General features: G+C 44.2%; 1 protein-coding gene across 1 annotated transcript in view; it reads right to left on the bottom strand.

Moving 5' to 3' along the window:
* PER3 (period circadian regulator 3) overlaps nt 1–16,714 on the bottom strand; it is a 64,392-nt gene extending 47,678 nt beyond the window's left edge. Inside the window, 14 exon segments of the mRNA XM_039509574.1 lie at nt 3,366–3,730; nt 5,618–5,759; nt 6,916–7,040; nt 7,730–7,857; nt 8,008–8,106; nt 10,182–10,251; nt 10,254–10,298; nt 10,497–10,625; nt 12,039–12,180; nt 13,752–13,807; nt 14,847–15,045; nt 15,782–15,839; nt 15,841–15,892; nt 16,711–16,714. Coding sequence (XP_039365508.1) covers nt 7,782–7,857; nt 8,008–8,106; nt 10,182–10,251; nt 10,254–10,298; nt 10,497–10,625; nt 12,039–12,180; nt 13,752–13,807; nt 14,847–15,045; nt 15,782–15,839; nt 15,841–15,892; nt 16,711–16,714 — 930 coding nt within the window. The 3' untranslated portion in view covers nt 3,366–3,730; nt 5,618–5,759; nt 6,916–7,040; nt 7,730–7,781.
* Between the last annotated feature and the right edge of the window lie 169 nt (nt 16,715–16,883).

The following is a 16,883-nucleotide window of genomic DNA, read 5'->3' as shown; positions in this document are numbered from 1 at the left end:
AGATGTGAAGAAGAAGTGCTCATGCTGCAGAACGCCTGTTAGCCCTCACGTGTGCCACCACATTCTTTTTTTCTTTACAGATCAGAGAACACGGCTCCCCCTCTGATACTTGTCTTCTTATAATGCTTGTCACCTGTACCAGGTGTTATACAGAGAACAGTACTGTTCAAACCCTAAGGTGAGAAGAAGTTACTCACCTCGTGCAGTAACAATGGTTCTTTGTGATGTCTCTTTCTATGGGTGCTCCACTGTAGGTGTGCTTGCGTCTCTGCGCTGCTGATCAGCGAACTTTGGTAGCAGTGTCTGTTATGCCTGCACAGGCGCTCTCTCTCCTCGTGCCCTGCCACAAGGCTAGCCAGAGCACATGGGCTAACCCCGCCCCCACCCAGTTTCTTCTCTACTGCAGAGTCATTGACAAGAACTCAGACCTAGAGGGTTGTGGAACACCCATAGAGGGAAACATTTCAAAGAACAATTGTTACTGCACAAGATGATTAACAACTACTACTTCTTCAAGTAGCAGCCTCATGGGTGCACCATTGTGGGTGACTCCCAAGCAGTATCCCTAATGGAGGAGATAGGGAGGTAAAATGGATGGAATATGCATTCTGAACAACTTCCAGGACCTCTTGTTCCAATGTTATGCGTGCCCAGGTGCTGTGGAACTTTGCAAGGCAGTAGCCAAATGCATAGGAAGCAGCGGTCAGCTACAGTGGTTGGGGAGAGTGGTTTCTCGATACTTCGACCAACATGTCAAAATTGGTGTTTGGAGATGGGCCAGATGGTTTTTGCCTAGGAAATTTAGATTTCTTCTTCTGAGGTTTGCATTAGTGCTCCGTCGGGTGTTAGGAGGTGAGTGGCTTGTGTTGGGGCTGCAGAACAAATTTTCTCTTTTGTCCAGGTGTATAGATCCCAATGAGTGGCAAGCAGCCTGAGAGGCTTTTAGGATATGAAGAGAGGCATCCGTCTTTGCTACAAAGAGCTTGGTGCCTTCAAAGGGAAGGTCATCGACAGGCAACTGCACCTCTTTAGGGAAGCCTGAAAGGTGTAACCATGATGCATATCAATAACCATCGCTGTGGAGATGGACCGGGCCACTGTGTTGGCTCCATCGAGGACAGACTGTAGCACTGTCTTGGCTAATAGCTGTCCCTTCTGGCTGACAGCTTTGAACTGTTCACTCTGTGACTCAGGAAGCTGAGCAATGAAGTTGCTAAGTTTCGAATAGTTGACAGTCATATTTCAACGTTAAGTCTTGATATTTAGTTATTCGAAACTGTAGCGTAGCCAAGGAATAGGCTTTCCTACCAAACAGGTCGAAATGTTTCCAATCCCTGTCATAGGGAGTGAACCTCATTTGGCACTGATGGCCCCACGTGTTCACAGCGCCCATGACACTGGAGTTTGGGGGAGGGTGGGAGAAGAGGAATTCTCTCTCCGTAGCTGGGACTTTTTTATTATTATTATTATTGGTTTGCTTGCAAGTAGGTGTCAGTAAAAACAATGAGCGTTCTTGTGGCACCTTAGAGACTAACAAATGTATTTGGGCATAAGCTTTCGTGGGATATAACCCACTTCATCAGATGCAAGGTAGATGCCACTGATTCTGGGGTCTGCCATGTGGTTTTTGCAGGCTCCAAGAGAGCGTCATTAATAGGTAGGGCTATCTTAGAGGATGAGGAGGAATGTAATAAGTCAAGGAGCTTGTGATGGGTGTCCTTGACATCTTCCAACAGTATCTGCAACTTGCTTTGCTAGGTCCTGAAAAAGCTGTAAGTTATAGGCCATTGCTAGTGGCGGAGGCATGACAACCTCATCTAGGTAGGAGGAGGAGATGTTGGTTCTCAGAGTCACCTCTTCCTCAGTGCCACACTCCGCTTCCTCCACAATCGCCTCTGGAGGTTCTAGATGCTGTGGCCGAGGGGGAATGTCTTGGGTGTTCACAGGGAACGCTAGAAGCTCCTGGTTCTCCATTGCCCTGCATATAAAATGTGAACAGCCACTGCTCCCATCTCCCACCTGAGCTCATTTCACATCCACTCCTCAGGCTGAAGACACACATCTCAACAGATCTTTGGGCTTTTCCTTTCATAATAATTGCCATGCCTGAGTCCAGGCTACCAACTGCCTGAAATGACTTTCACGATGTTATTTTGTCCATCTGTCCTCTACCCTTGTCTCATTTAATTCACTCCCTTGGGAGCACTGTTCAAAAACCACATTAAAGTAACTCCTGGGGCTAAGAAAACATGTCCCTGCCACCCTCCAAATCACTATATTTATGTATTGTATCCCTTCCCCTTCATCTCACTAAGCTCTTTGGGAAGAGTCTGGCTCTAGTCTGGAGAGTGGCTAACATTTCGATATGTCTGCAATACAAACAATACATAATCCTATTGATGCACTGCACAGGGCCAGGGCTGCCCAGAGGATTCAGGGGGCCTGGGGCAAAGCAATTTCGGGGGCCCCTTCCATAAAAAAAGTTGCAATACTATATTCTCGGGGGGGGGGCCCTGTGGGGCCCGGGGCAAATTGTCCCAGTTGTCCCCCCAGCGGCCCTGCACAGGGCTGCATTTCAGCAGCCCTCATGGGCAGAGTTTGTGAAGTGCCCTGAAGTGAACCTTGAGGATGACAAGTGCTATGTAATCTTATTAGCAAACAGGACGAGCATTGCAGAACTCAGACCCTTCCTTAAGGCAGGAATTATCCCACAGGAAAAACCCCACTGGAGCTCTGCTATGGTTTCTCCTGTAGTATCCAAACTGAGCCCACTAGGATGAAAGTTCGCTTTGACGTTCAGCCCCTTGATGCTGGTGATTCAATGGGCAGGTTTTGTGCATTAAGGCATGTCTCGACACCTTCCATTGAATTAGGAAGAGGCGGCCACTGTTCAGAACACTTAGGACCCAAGCTATGGTAGTGTCCCACAGCCATGTCTTGTTCCATTATAGCCAGTGAGGTTTCTTGTACAATTTATTTGCGTGTTAGTACCCAGAATTTGTTCTCAGCGGAAAGCTATTTCTTGGCAGTGCTTTTGTCTGTCTGTGTCTTCAGAGCACCAAGTCTGAGTTGCCTTTGGGTGTGGGCACTGTGGGTGCTGCCTGAGAGTCCAGTGGAAAGATTTCAGGGAGCCCTGCCTTCTCTTTAGTAGATGCGTCGTATAAAAGGCACACATAGAGCTCCAGTAAATCTTGAGTTAAAGCTACAGCTAGCAGGGATACATGTTACATTGATCTCATTGATGTACATCATAAATCTCTGACTAGGTTGCTTAAAACGCAGCCTACAGGTCAAATAAATCTTGTTCACTTTTCATGACACTTATGACAGATGGAACCAGCTACAGCAATGAAAAATGTACTTACAGATGTTGAGCAGTTGGATGTACAATGCAGCCATCTTAAATCTTCTGGACAGAGTAAAAATTAGTCCTCATCTGACAGTTTGGCAAGGCAGAGTTCATTCATGAAATCTCTCATTTCCTGCCACTTCAGAAGTCAAATATTGTGTCCTTCAAAGGATGCAGGATAAGAGAAGCAACAGGATTTTAAAGCTAGTGATATTGGCACAAACATCCAGTGCTTCACTCTCAGGGCCCTGGCCCCTGCGGTAGGGAATTATATCCTTCCCTATTCAGTTCTGTAGACTAGTCCTGCCCTTGGGGATTTCCCCACTGCACAGATTATTAGGATAGGAATTAAAAGCTTCATGGTTGTATTCCATCACTTTCCTGCCAAAGCAATAGGAAAGAGTTTCAGCTGTGAGCTGGAGCATGGACCTACTGGAGAAAGGCTGCTATTGAAAGCAGGCATATAGTATTGTCAGACTGATAATGAAGGAGTAGCAGCAATTTACCAGCAAACACAAACATATATTATCATAACATGTTGTCATAAACAGATAGTTAAGGGTTAATGTCTCTTTTACCTGTAAAGGGTTAAGAAGCTCAGTAAACCTGGCTGACGCCTGACCAGAGGACCAATGAAGGGACAAGATACTTTCAAATCTTGTTGGAGGGAAGTTTTTGTTTGTGTTCTTTGTTTGGGGGTTGTTCGCTCTCGGGACATGAGAGGGACCAGACGTCCATACAGGCTCTCCAAATCTTTCTGAATCAGTCTCATGTTTCAATTTTGTAAGTACCTGGTCAGGAAGGCGTGTTAGTCTTCTATTTGTTTTCTCAACCTGTAAATGTTTCTTTTGCTGGAAGGATTTTTACCTCTGTTTGCTGTAACTTTGAACCTGAGGCTAGGGAGGATTTCTCTGGCTATATAATTTAAATACCCTGTAAGCATTTTTCATCCTGATTTTACAGAGATAGCTTTTAATTAAAGAAAAAGAAAAGGTAAAAATTCTCTTTTAAAGAACCTGATTGATTTTTCTTTGTTTTAAGATCCAAGGAGTTGGGTCTGGACTCACCAGGAGTTGGGGGGGGGCGGGGGGGGGGGAAGAGGAGGGATGGTTAATTCCTCTTTGGTTTAAGTTCCAAGGAGTTTGGATCTGTGTAAAGCCTCTCAAGGCAACCCAGGGAGGGCCACATTATTTTGTCTAAGAAATTTCTATTGACTGTGTACTGCCAGCAAATAGCTCCTAGCAGAGAGACTCCTAGCATAAGCACATATTTTATAGAACACCCTAATATATTGCCAGCAACTTACCAAATTCACGGTCCATTTTGGTCAATTTCATGGTCATAGGATTTTTAAAAATCCTAAATTTCACAAATTTCAGATATTTAAATCTGAAAGTTCATGGTTCAGAAAAGGTTCAGAAAAGGGCAACTAAAATGATTAGGGGTTTGGAGAGGGTCCCGTACGAGGAAAGATTAAAGAGGCTAGGACTCTTCAGCTTGGAAAAGAGAAGACTAAGGGGGGATATGATAGAGGTATATAAAATCATGAGTGATGTGGAGAAAGTGGATAAGGAAAAGTTATTTACTTATTCCCATAATACAAGAACTAGGGGTCACCAAATGAAATTAATAGGCAGCAGGTTTAAAACAAATAAAAGGAAGTTCTTCTTCACGCAGCGCACAGTCAACTTGTGGAACTCCTTACCTGAGGAGGTTGTGAAGGCTAGGACTATAACAATGTTTAAAAGGGGACTGGATAAATTCATGGTGGCTAAGTCCATAAATGGCTATTAGCCAGAATGGGTAGGAATGGTGTCCCTAGCCTCTGTTCATCAGAGGATGGAGATGGATGGCAGGAGAGAGATCACTTGATCATTGCCTGTTAGATTCACTCCCTCTGGGGCACCTGGCATTGGCCACTGTCGGTAGACAGATACTGGGCTAGATGGACCTTTGGTCTGACCCGATACGGCCTTTATGTTCTTTAGTAGTGTCAGATACTGATATAAAAAAAAAGTTTAAATACTTAAAAATAATTGTGACTAACTGTTCATGCTGTTTACTTTTTACATTCACTGTACTTTGGCCATGAAACAAGACTTGTACATTTCTTGACACTTTCACTTTTTGATTCTCCTGTGCTAACAGAATGCTATAATGTTCATAGATTGAAACGCCTGAACAAACCATTGTGACCATCTAGTCTGACCTCCTGCATAACACAGGCTGTAGAACTTCCCCAAAATAATCCAAGAGCAAGTTTACCACCTGATGATATTGTCCACACAGCTGATCTGCTGGTAGGATAGAACATGTATCTTCCTTGAATCATCACAGGATGAACTATCTGGGCCTTCAGTGATGTTACTTCTCAGTGCCTGGAGAATACATGAAGCAGTGTTCTGCTTGCCTACAAAAGAAAAAAAACCTTCGTCTTCCAAAAGCATCTTTTAGCTGCTCCCTAAGTAAGTCTTTATGAGGGTACGTGGCCTGTGATAGTATCACTCCCATAAATTAACTAATTCTGTGAGCTCAAATGAGAACACATTTTTCTAAATGAATGTATTGTACAAGAAAAAAATTACAAGCTTAAGATGAAACATCCACCCCAGAAGATCTCAGTGAACACATGCATCTGACGAAGTGGATATTCACCCACAAAAGCTTATGCTCCGATACATCTTAGTCTAGAAGGTGCCACAGGACTCTTTGTTGCTTTTTACAGATCTAGACTAACATGGCTACCCCTCTGATATAGTGAACACAAAGGAGACAGTGCACAAACAGCCCATTTCAATCATTATGGTTAAGATAATTTTGCTCAGTTTCCACCCTAACACCAATAGGCTAACAGAAGTATCCTTGGTGATGGGGTTGAAACCCCAGATACCGAGCCTTTCCATCACAATACTAGGTTTATAAATTAGTTTTTCAAATGCTGCCAATTGTAAAAGTAGCTTTAGTTACTATTTACTGCTTGCCATCCCTATTTACAAATCACAACAAGCTCTAAACCAAGAGAAACTATGGCTACTCATAGTATTGATGTTAAAACCATTCTATTAGCTTAAAAGGTAGCACAATGATCACAGGATATGCGCTCTCCTCATTGAGGCTGTGCACAAGTCACTGTTCACAGTGGGCTTAACGCTGGATCTCACAATTCATAGTAGAATCTTGCTGTCAACACACCTAGAAGTTTAATTTAACTTTAGTAATGAAACAGGACTTCAAATTCCTAAACATGTTAGTGGAGGATTTTAATCTTAGATTGTAAGCTCTTTGGGGTAGGGACCATGTTTTCTTATGTATTTGCACAGTGCCTATGCACAAAAGGGTCCTGATCAGGGACTCTGTGCACTGCTGCAATACAAGCGTTTGATAACCACAGACTGCTTCTCCAGTAACATGGGTTAGAACAGCAAACACTTAGATCTATTTTACGCAATGTAAGAATTTCTAACACGAAGCTGTTGGAGCCAGTATGCCACTCAAGTCTAAAAGGCAGGACTACAGATCATGAGGAACTCACACTTCATCTAGGGATCAGGATTCTATTAACTCACCTCCCTGCAGTACAGTATTTACGACTGGATCCTTTCTGTTATGCAGTTTGCTCTGTGACTTAGTATGCAGCTGTTGACCGATTCTTTAATCGGTTCACATTGGCATAGACCTGCTGCAATGTAATCTGGGGGTGAGAGAAAATTACAGGAGTCAGACTGAGGAAACATGAGTAAACACAGGCAAACACAAGCACAATAATGTGCTAAGATACCTCAATCCAACCTAGCATAGAGGGATGGACTTATCAGCCTGACCTTGGTGTGTCTTGACTTTTATCACTCAGATTCACTATGGCAAAGTCTACAACCTCAGCTTTTGAATGATTTTCTTGAATTGATATAAACCTTCAGAGATGAAAGGGTAGAACAAGTTAATGACTTACCCAGGATATTGTTTAGGAGGAAACTATATTTAAAATTTGTATTCACAGAAGATTGTCTGTTCACATGCATTCTGCTCGGGGTATCCTGCACATTTGTTTTAACCCTGGATGCCATTTCTTTTTAACATGGGTTCCCCATTATTTTGTCAAGTCTGCCAGTTCTCTGAAAGAAGTCACTGTATATCATTGTATGTCTGTAATTTACTTCACGTGATAACTTTGTTTGATGTATCTGACAATTCCAGTCAGGTAAATGCTTACTCTGGCAATTTAAAAATTGTGTATGTTGGCCCAATCCAAGTATATTAAACTCAAGCACTTGATTTGCCTTGTTGTATCTTCCCACTTCAATATAATTTCACAATGCGTGGAGTATGTCTGCAGTGAGACTTTTCATAGTTACCTGGGCAATGTCATATTGATAGACTTACTAGTTCTGCTGTATTTCCTCAGCACAATTCCCACTGGAGTCACTAGAGGACGCTATGCTGATGCAATGTTCGTAAGACCCATTGCTACCAAGACTTCCATAACCACTAGAATCACTGCTATGAACTGGCTGTAAGAAAGGCAGAATTCATTGTCTTAGAGCTAACAGTAAAAAGAGATAATGCAGTTAGCAACACAAAATTTCAAGTGACTCCAGAGACGTAAGTGAAGAATCTTCATTATTTTGTGAAACTTTCAGATTTTCCTTCATCCTCTTTACCTCCAAGAGAAGCTTGTACGTTTGTCCTTGCAAATCTCTTCATTGACACTGCTCATCTCTTTGCTTCTTGCAGCAAAAACATCTTCATTCAGAGGGCTTCTGTGAAATATCAATGGAAGTTTAATGTCAAGTCAAACCTAATTTAGTTAAAGAAAGATCTATATAAACAAGATTACAGAGCAGATTTTTAGAGAATGGTATTAACTTTGCTGCTTTATGAGCTGCTATTATCGTCCTCAAACGAGTACACTAGGAGGGAAAATATCAGAAACAATTCAGGCAAGGGATTATTACTACCCAGAAAGAAAGTGACAGTTCCTTCCCATAGCCCTATTGTTTTACAGGGGCATCACCATTTTAAATATTTGTACAAAACACATTTAGGTCTGAAAACTATGCCATTCCAGAGGATAACATCTCTCTTCCTCTTTCTGCCGTGACAGCTACTATATTCATTTTCCAAATTTAAAAACCAACTCTCCACGCCACTGACATTTTAATGGACTAGGTAGGATGATTCTTGACTTACTAATATATTTTTTTTAATTTAAAATTAATTTTTAAGACTGAAAGACAGATTATTTGGCTTTGAAAACAACAGTTGCTGAAATACTTCTCTATATATCACGGCATCTGAGGCTTGTACTGCTAGGCATCTACCAGCAGGTCTTTCCAAAATGCTAAGCATATAGGTTATTGGGGAATGTATCTGTGCCTCTGCCTCAGTCTCCAAAGGGTTAAATCAAAATTCAGTTTTTATAGCTAACCTTTAAGAACATTCAATAATTTTAGTCTGGCAATAATTTTAGTCTGGCAATAATTTTAGTCTGTGTAGTAAGTGCATGGATACCATGATGGATGCTATAAAACCCCTGATCTAGACAGACAGATAGAAAGATAATTAACATGTCTGACAGCCTGAAGTGTTTTTGTCTGGAGGCATGAATGAGCATGCAGGGACCCCTTATTTGGTCACCTCAGGTTGATGTCCTCGCCAGGTTAGTCAGCAAGAATAATCAGGGGTAGAGAGTACTCTGATTGGCTGAAAGCATCTACCTGTAGTCACCAGAATAAAGTATTTAGGAAGGAGTTTCAGGGACTCTATTGCTGGCAGTCAGTGCACTGAGTTTTATCTGAGGGAGGGGAGTAAAGACAATGAGCTTTTGCCTAACATGAGTTGGGTCAAACTTGGAAAATGGTGTGTGTGTGTGTGTGTGTGTGCGCTCTTACCTGTTGCAGGCATTTGCTTCATTAAACCAACATACAACTTGGTGCAAGTGACTGTTTCTATTCAATTAGGGCCCATGACAAGAAAAGGAAGATTTAGGTGCCCCAGTAGGGCTGTGTGCAGGGACCCAGGTCTGGAATGGCAGCCAGCACACTAGCACGAATAAAGGTTGCATAGCATCTACTCCTCTGCTCTTTTCTCACTCATGAGAGAAAAATTAACACCCAATAGAGATTTTGAAATGAAAGGTAACTCAGGCAAGTCAGTACGTATCCTGAAAGCCATTTATTATGGGAAACCAACCATAAGCTGTAGAAGGCAGAAAGTCAGATATCCAACCCTGCTGGGAACTAAAGAGGAACCCTGCAGACTGAAGAGCAACATTTACCCAATTTAAAAACATTAAAAGACTAAACTGTAATTGAAAACATTTAGTTTCTAAGTGAATTAAAGCAACCCTGCTTCCCAACAAAAAGCAACAGCTCTGCAGGCAGTTTTTGGCTGGGAGTCACAGGCTATGCATTTCTCCATTTCTAAATACAATATTCAGGATCATTTAACTTTCACTCAAACAAATGAGGATTAAATGCCAAAGAACAATTATTTACTGTGGGCTATACTTTTCACACACCTGCTCAGTTTTCACTTAGAAGATCAAATTAGTCTAGGTTTTATACATAATCATCACCATGGTAGCTGGATGCTAAAACAATTAAACAAATAAAATTTGCTTGGGCTTCCATTTGTCCAATATTTCATTACTGCTATGCTCCTTTGCTAACCCAGGCTTTTGCGAAATGGGCTGAAGCACACACGCCAGCTAGCTGCTCTCCAGTGCATTACTAGTGGTGGTACTCTGATATAGTAAAGAAAGTGGTTTTGATATGCAGAGAGTTTAGTGGGAAAGAGAAAGTCTCTGAGGGGTTCAGTTCCACAACTGACTTACGTTTGGACTTTGTGCCGGCCAATGATGAACACGACTTTCCTGCTCCAGGGGTTCACAAAGCTGCCCCAAATCTGATAGGCAACTGCTCAAATGGAGGCTGGCCTGCAAACTTCAGGACTGCATGGAAATCAAAGAGGATTGTTTTTACATCATAAAACTGCTATGTCAAGGCTTGGGATCTATCAAAGCAGATTAAGAACAAACATTTTAAATTTAAATCAGATGCTTGAATTCACCACATTGTTGGCCAGGCTAGAGACCAACACAAGTCTGAAAGGACATTGTAGAAATTCCCTACAAGTATTAAGGACTTACTCTTCTGATGAATGGCAACCATAAGGGGGTGATCTTCTGGGTGCAAATATATCAAGATGGATGTTCCAATCCAATCCTGAGGAAGGTAACCCAACAAAGGGACTGCTCTGAAATCCAAACATAATACCACTCACTACAAAGGCCAGAGGCTGAGCAATCACATTCGTACTAGCCCGTCCTGTTAGCGAGATCCACATATCTCATTTCTAAGGCTGTGAGTCTTTCACAGAGGTCATGGAAGTCACAGATTCCACGACTTTCCAGGACCTCATGTGACTTCTGCAGCGGCATGTGCAGCTGACCCTAGGGCTTCCCGAGCAGCTGGGGTGGCTCCAGGACCAGACATACTGGCTGCCGCTCAGGCAGCTGGGCCCGGGTGGTGCCCTGGAGCAATGATCTAGGAGCAGCAGCAGTGCCCCAGGCTGCCCCCTCCCCAGCAGCAGTGGTGGTGGGGCCCCAGGCCGCTGCCTCCCGCCCGGAGCAGCAGTGGCAGTGAGGCTCCGGCCCGCCCCCCAGCAGCAGCGTCAGGACCCCGGGCCGCCCTCCCCAGCAGCAGCAGCGTCAGGACCCCGGGCCGCCCTCCCCAGCAGCAGCAGCGGTGGCAGGGCCCCAGGCCGCCCTCCCCAGCAGCAGCAGCGGTGGCAGGGCCCCAGGCCGCCCTCCCCAGCAGCAGCAGCGGTGGCAGGGCCCCAGGCCGCCCTCCCCAGCAGTAGTGGAGCTCTGGGATGCCCTGCCCCAGCTGCAGCGGGGTCCCGGAATGCCCCAACCCCAGGAGCAACAGTGTACTCAAGCCTCCCCCACAGAGCAGCAGGTTCCATGGGAGCACCCCCCTCCCCACCACCTAAGCTTTAGTTAGGGGTATTTTTAGTAAAAATCACGGACAGGACACAGGTTGACTGTGCATTGTGTGACGAAAGACTTGCTTTTGTTTGTTTTAAATCTGCTGCCTATTACGTTCATTGGGTGACCCCTGGTTCCTGTATCGTGTGAAGGGATAAATAACACTCCCTTCTTCACTTTCTCCATATTATTCATGATTTTATAGACCTGTATCATATCTCCCAGCAGCCATCTTTTTTCCAAGCTGACCACTCCCCGTCTTTTTTCTCTCTCCTCATATGAAAGCTGTTACATACCTTCTTATCATTCTTGTTGCCCTTCTCTGTACTTTTTCTAATTCTAATATATCTTTGAGCTGGGGGTGACCATAAATGCATGTAGTACTCCAGGTGTGGGTGTACCATGGATTTATATAGTGGCATTATATTTTCTCTTAATATCTATCCCTTTCCTAATGGTTTCTCACATTCTGTTAGCTTTTTTGACTGCTGCTTCATACTGAGGTGATGTTTTCAGAGAACTATCCATGATGACTCCAAGATCCCTTTCTTGAGTGGTAACAATAACGCAGTCCTTGAAAGGAAGACATACACTATCTGGTGTCTGCACAGGTTCAATTTTTGAACAAAGAAAACAGGCTTTCAAATACATCTATTGCGTTTTACTATTGGTTTGTTTTTAACTGGAACTCTCCTGACTTGCCTTCATATCCAGAGTGAATTTTCTCAGCCACAGTTAGGCAGCATGATTCTGCTGCCACATGGCCAGAGCTGCACACGTGGACCAAGTATGGGGTGATCCAGAAGGTATAATAAAGCATTTATTGTTCTTGGTCTTTACCTCCCTTGAGGAAAAGTTAAAAGGATTAATGCATTGGTGCCAACAGTCAGATATTTTACATGACTGCTGACTACAGGAATGCTGAAAAATGCTGCACAGAACAAATTTATAAGGCAGTAGCTTGCCCAAGCTCAAACTCTGGCTGAAGGGATTGTATTGGATTTCTAATATCAAGTGTGTGTTTACTAGGGTGTTTCACACACAGAATTTAGTAAAATAATTTTAGTGCTAAGTTAATGCCATGAGAATACCTTCCAGCAATTTCTCTCTTTGGGTTAAGCTGAAAGAAGTGGAGCCTAGAGGACCCAGTTTGATACACTGGGAATGTAACAACACAACAACAAAAGATAGTTTCAAAGCTATGCCCAGTGTGCACTTGCTAGAAAGCATCACTATTCCATGAATCTTTTGGAGTCAAATGGGCCTAGTATAGACAAGGGGAGCATAGGTGCTTTAGAAAATTCTGAAGAAACAGGTACTACAAACAAAGATTTGAGGATTTTACAAGTGATTTCTGGATTTAAAAACATAAATGTTATGCTCTATATTCAAAGTGCCCTTTTTGCCATTCCAGAGAATGGAAGCTGATCTTGGAACCTCAATTTTCTGGAATGTAGTTAAATTTCTCAATGATTCAGAGAAATCTGGGAAAGATGCTACACTAGATCACAGGTGCACAGCTCCTGATGCAACCAATGTACTTCACAAGACAGCACAGACTGGAGTGCAGCTATACATGAGATCATCATTATATACACACACACGAATGAAGAAGGCAACTAATTTTTATACACACACACACACACACACACACACACACACACAAAAGATTATAATAGTATTGAATCCACAGTGAGAGAAAGATGACCTCAGGGTTAAGGCACTGGCTGGGGACTCAGGAGATCTGGTTTCAATTCCCAGCTCTGACACAGATTTCCAGCATGACCTTGGTTAAATCAGTCCTTTTGTGCTAAAGTTTTCAATCTGTAAAATAGGGATACCTCGTTTCCCCCCCAAGACCATTCTTCCTTTCCTGATCAATGGTACTGATGGATGCTAATAAGATTAAAAAGAATTAACACAAACGCCAGATTTTCATCCATCCCCAGAAAAGATCAACCAACACAGTGAGAAAGGTATTGGAATAAAGTCAATCCTGCCCCAGCGCAGAGGAATAGACTAGATGCCCCACTGGAGATCACTTTCAGCCAGGGCTGGCTCTAGACCCCAGCACGCCAAGTGCGCGCTTGGGGAGGCTTGCCGCCGGGAGGGCGGCAGGCGGCTCCGGTGGACCTCCCGCAGGCATGCCTGCGGATGCTCCACCGGAGCCGCGGGACCAGCGGACCCTCCGCAGGCACGTCTGAAGGAGGTCCACCGGAACCGCGGTACTGGCGACCGCCAGAGCGCCCCCCGCGGCATGCCGCCCTGCTTGGGGCGGCGAAATTCCTAGAGCCGCCCCTGCTTTCAGCTTAAATGTAAGAAAAACCATTTCACACTGGAGTTCAGCATGGCCTTAATGGCCAATAATAAGGATAAACTCTGCTGCTACCCCCATGTATAACTTTAATTATATACTTGCCTGATCCTTTAGAAAAAGGATTTCACTTGGGCATATTCATATAGAGAAACCAACAGGAAAGTAAAAAATACAAAAGGCAACAACTGTTCATTTAGTAAATCTCCCACGCCCACAGAACTATTCTAAACTGAGTATCCTCCAGTTTACTTTCTGAGTGAGAGTCCAGCCACCCAGCCCACTTCTTATCAGTTAAGGATATTGTAACATGTCCACGCAGTAAGTATTTTCTCCTCTTCCCCAACCCAAGCACTCCTGGAGAAACTGCAGACTTAAAGCTAAATTCAGAGGTGCTGTGAAGAATGATGTAAATCCTTTACCATGAGTGAGCATAACAGGGAATAGTTTACAAACCCAGGAGCTAGAAGGTATAAGACAACGTAATTTAAACATTTTACTTAAGCATTCTTACCAGCTCTGTTTATTGCTTTTCCTGCTTGCTCTCTGACTCCTTGGCACGTAAAATACACCAACTAAGAATAACTTCAGACTTAGACCTAGAGTCCATTAGCCATATTTCTGGTGATGTGTCGGTGATGTGTCAGTGGAGCATAAGTTACATAGCCTTAGTATCTGTAACATATAGGCTGAGAGGTCTGGAACATGCGAGTTACACCAATTTAGACTCACCCAAAAATCACCTCTGAATTTGGCTTTTATTTCTATTTGTGTCCTTCTTGGCAGCAGCACTCAATTTGCTCCCTGAACAAGTGTATTTGGGGTGAAAAAGCAAGTATTTAAGTAAGTTAAATACTTTCTGTTGAACTTTTCCAACTAAGAATTAAGCAACCAGGAAACTATGTGTACAGTAATCTGAGCCCACAGAGAGGCACCAAGAGAAAGGGCATCCTATATGCAGTGCAACTGGAAGCAATTCATATGGAATCGAAGTGCAACTGGTCAGAGTATGAAGGAAAAACTGTTGTTAAAACACTTTATACATGAAAAATGCAGCCAATCTGCACAGGCAGCTTAAACGAATATGCTTCAGACAGGGAGGGGTACAACAAGGCATATAGGCAGTTCTGTGCTCAGGCTGCAAAGACAAACCATTTTCCTGTGCAAAGCAAGACAGAGTGTTACCAAGTCACCTTCTTGAGTTTCCATATTCCAGAGTGGGAGGTGGGACTGGGTAGTGTGTGTTTAGAACACACTGACATCTTGAGGGGCCAGCAGCTCCATAAACTGGGAGGAGTCCAGAAATGTCTTCTTACAATTCAGAATGGAGGCCGTTTGCTCAGAGAGATGCACCATCTGCCCAGAAAGCAAGGAAAATATAGCCACAAATGTGTCCTAGAAAACAGGCATTTCTTAAAAGTAATTTCCTTCAAAGCACAACAGCAGTGACATAAGTGTACAAAATTATTGGTTGAGACAAAGCTTCAGAAATCTGTGCTCAAACTAGAGTGATAGGTTAAAAATCTTATTTTATTCAAAGCATCACAATTCCTCATTCTTTAAGTTTGTTCCTGGCTTCCTACTGCTAACACAGTAACACAATGGAGCACGATTCCAAATTGGGCCCATTGTGGACACCAGCCTACCCAAGGAACATGCTGGTTTCCGACCACACAGACACTGCTGTGACCAGGACCTGGCCCTCGCTACCAACATCGAGGTGTGACACCACTGAAAACTCAAGACACTTTCATCTCTCTCTACCATTCTCTCCAATGGTATTGAAATAATCTCAAGAAACCTTCATTCTTCCAAGCAAAGCCAGGGAGCACAGCACATGATGTATATCAGGAACAAAGTAGGTGGAAATTTATTCCTGAAGTACAAATATGAACCAAAGAGAAGCCATCCAGAACTACATTGCTTCCTCAGGTTTGGAGCTATTTTACCAAAGCAGGCTCAAGAAACGACAAACCTTTTTGTAGTTTGAGAGAACTAAGGGATTCTGAAGGAGACCTTGACTACATTTGGCAAAGGGGAAAAGAAACGTTACTTTTTTCTGCACTTGTTATTCTTGCCTTTCCCAAATCAGAATGGATGAAGGACACTGCTGATTTGCAGCTGAACTTACTGTGTTTTTTGGGGTGCGTTCAGATGTAACTGCTACCAGCTCCTCAGTGCTGTATGTTGTCTGTCTGGAATACTCCATAGTCATTCATGGCTTGGAAAAATGAACCATTTCCTGATTGAAAAACAGAGGAAAATAAACAAACAAGAAATGTCAATGAGGAGAGGATTTTGGAACCAGCTCTTATAATCCTGACTTTTAAATCAGAGAATATCAGGTTTGGAAGGGACCCCAGGAGGTATCTAGTCCAACCCCCTGCTCAAAGCAGGACCAATCCCCAGATGGATTTTTGCCCCAGATCCCGAAGTGGATCTGTCCCCTCAAGGGCTGAACTCGCAACCCTGAGTTTAGCAGGCCTATGCTCAAACCACTGAGCTATCCCTCCTGCTGCTCGCACTCCTCTTCCCTTGTAGCCCAGGGGGTCAGGTTGGTGGTGTTACAGACTCCTTTCCTTTGAAACCCACTCCTCTTGCTCCTCCCCAGACCAGTGAACTACAGAGTTCCCCATCCTCCAAAACCTCTTTCAGTCCTGGGGGCTACACAGTCCAGCCCCCACCAAACACCTCTTCTCTCCTCTCCCCAAATCTGGAGGAATATACAGTCCCCTATCCTGGGGGGGGGGGGGGGGAAAAAAGTCTTAGCATCTCTCCTGCCCCAAAAGAGGGTTATAGAGCCTCCACCCTCACTTCAACCCCAGAATGGGAGGAGGGGTTATAGAGCCCCCCAACTTCTCACCTCTGCCCCAGCCTGGAGGGGAAGGTCACTGAGCCCTCAAGGTCGGGAGAGTTACAGCCCTTGCCCTCAGCCCGGCGGTTTGGCAGCTATAGCCCCCAAGCTCGGGCCCTCCCCCTCACTTCCTTGGCTCGAGCCGCTAGCAGGGTCTCCCCCCCCCTCCTGGGGGCCATGCGCTGCCTCCGCCCAGCCACTCTCACCCATCCCAATGCGAGTAGGCCCCGCCCCCTCCTCCTATTGGGCCCCGGGCCAGCCGCCCCGCGCTCCCACAGTGCAACGCAAGTCAGGGTGGAGCCTGGTGGACTCACTTGGGCAGCAGGGGAAAGCGGCTGTCAGGAAGTCCCTCCCCCAACCCCCAAGGGGCTAGAACATC

This window comes from Mauremys reevesii, linkage group 21, assembly GCF_016161935.1.
Source record: "Mauremys reevesii isolate NIE-2019 linkage group 21, ASM1616193v1, whole genome shotgun sequence".
In the NCBI taxonomy this organism is placed as follows: domain Eukaryota; kingdom Metazoa; phylum Chordata; order Testudines; family Geoemydidae; genus Mauremys; species Mauremys reevesii.
Note: the sequence above shows the minus strand (reverse complement) of the source record. Positions and strands in the feature narration are given on the sequence as shown.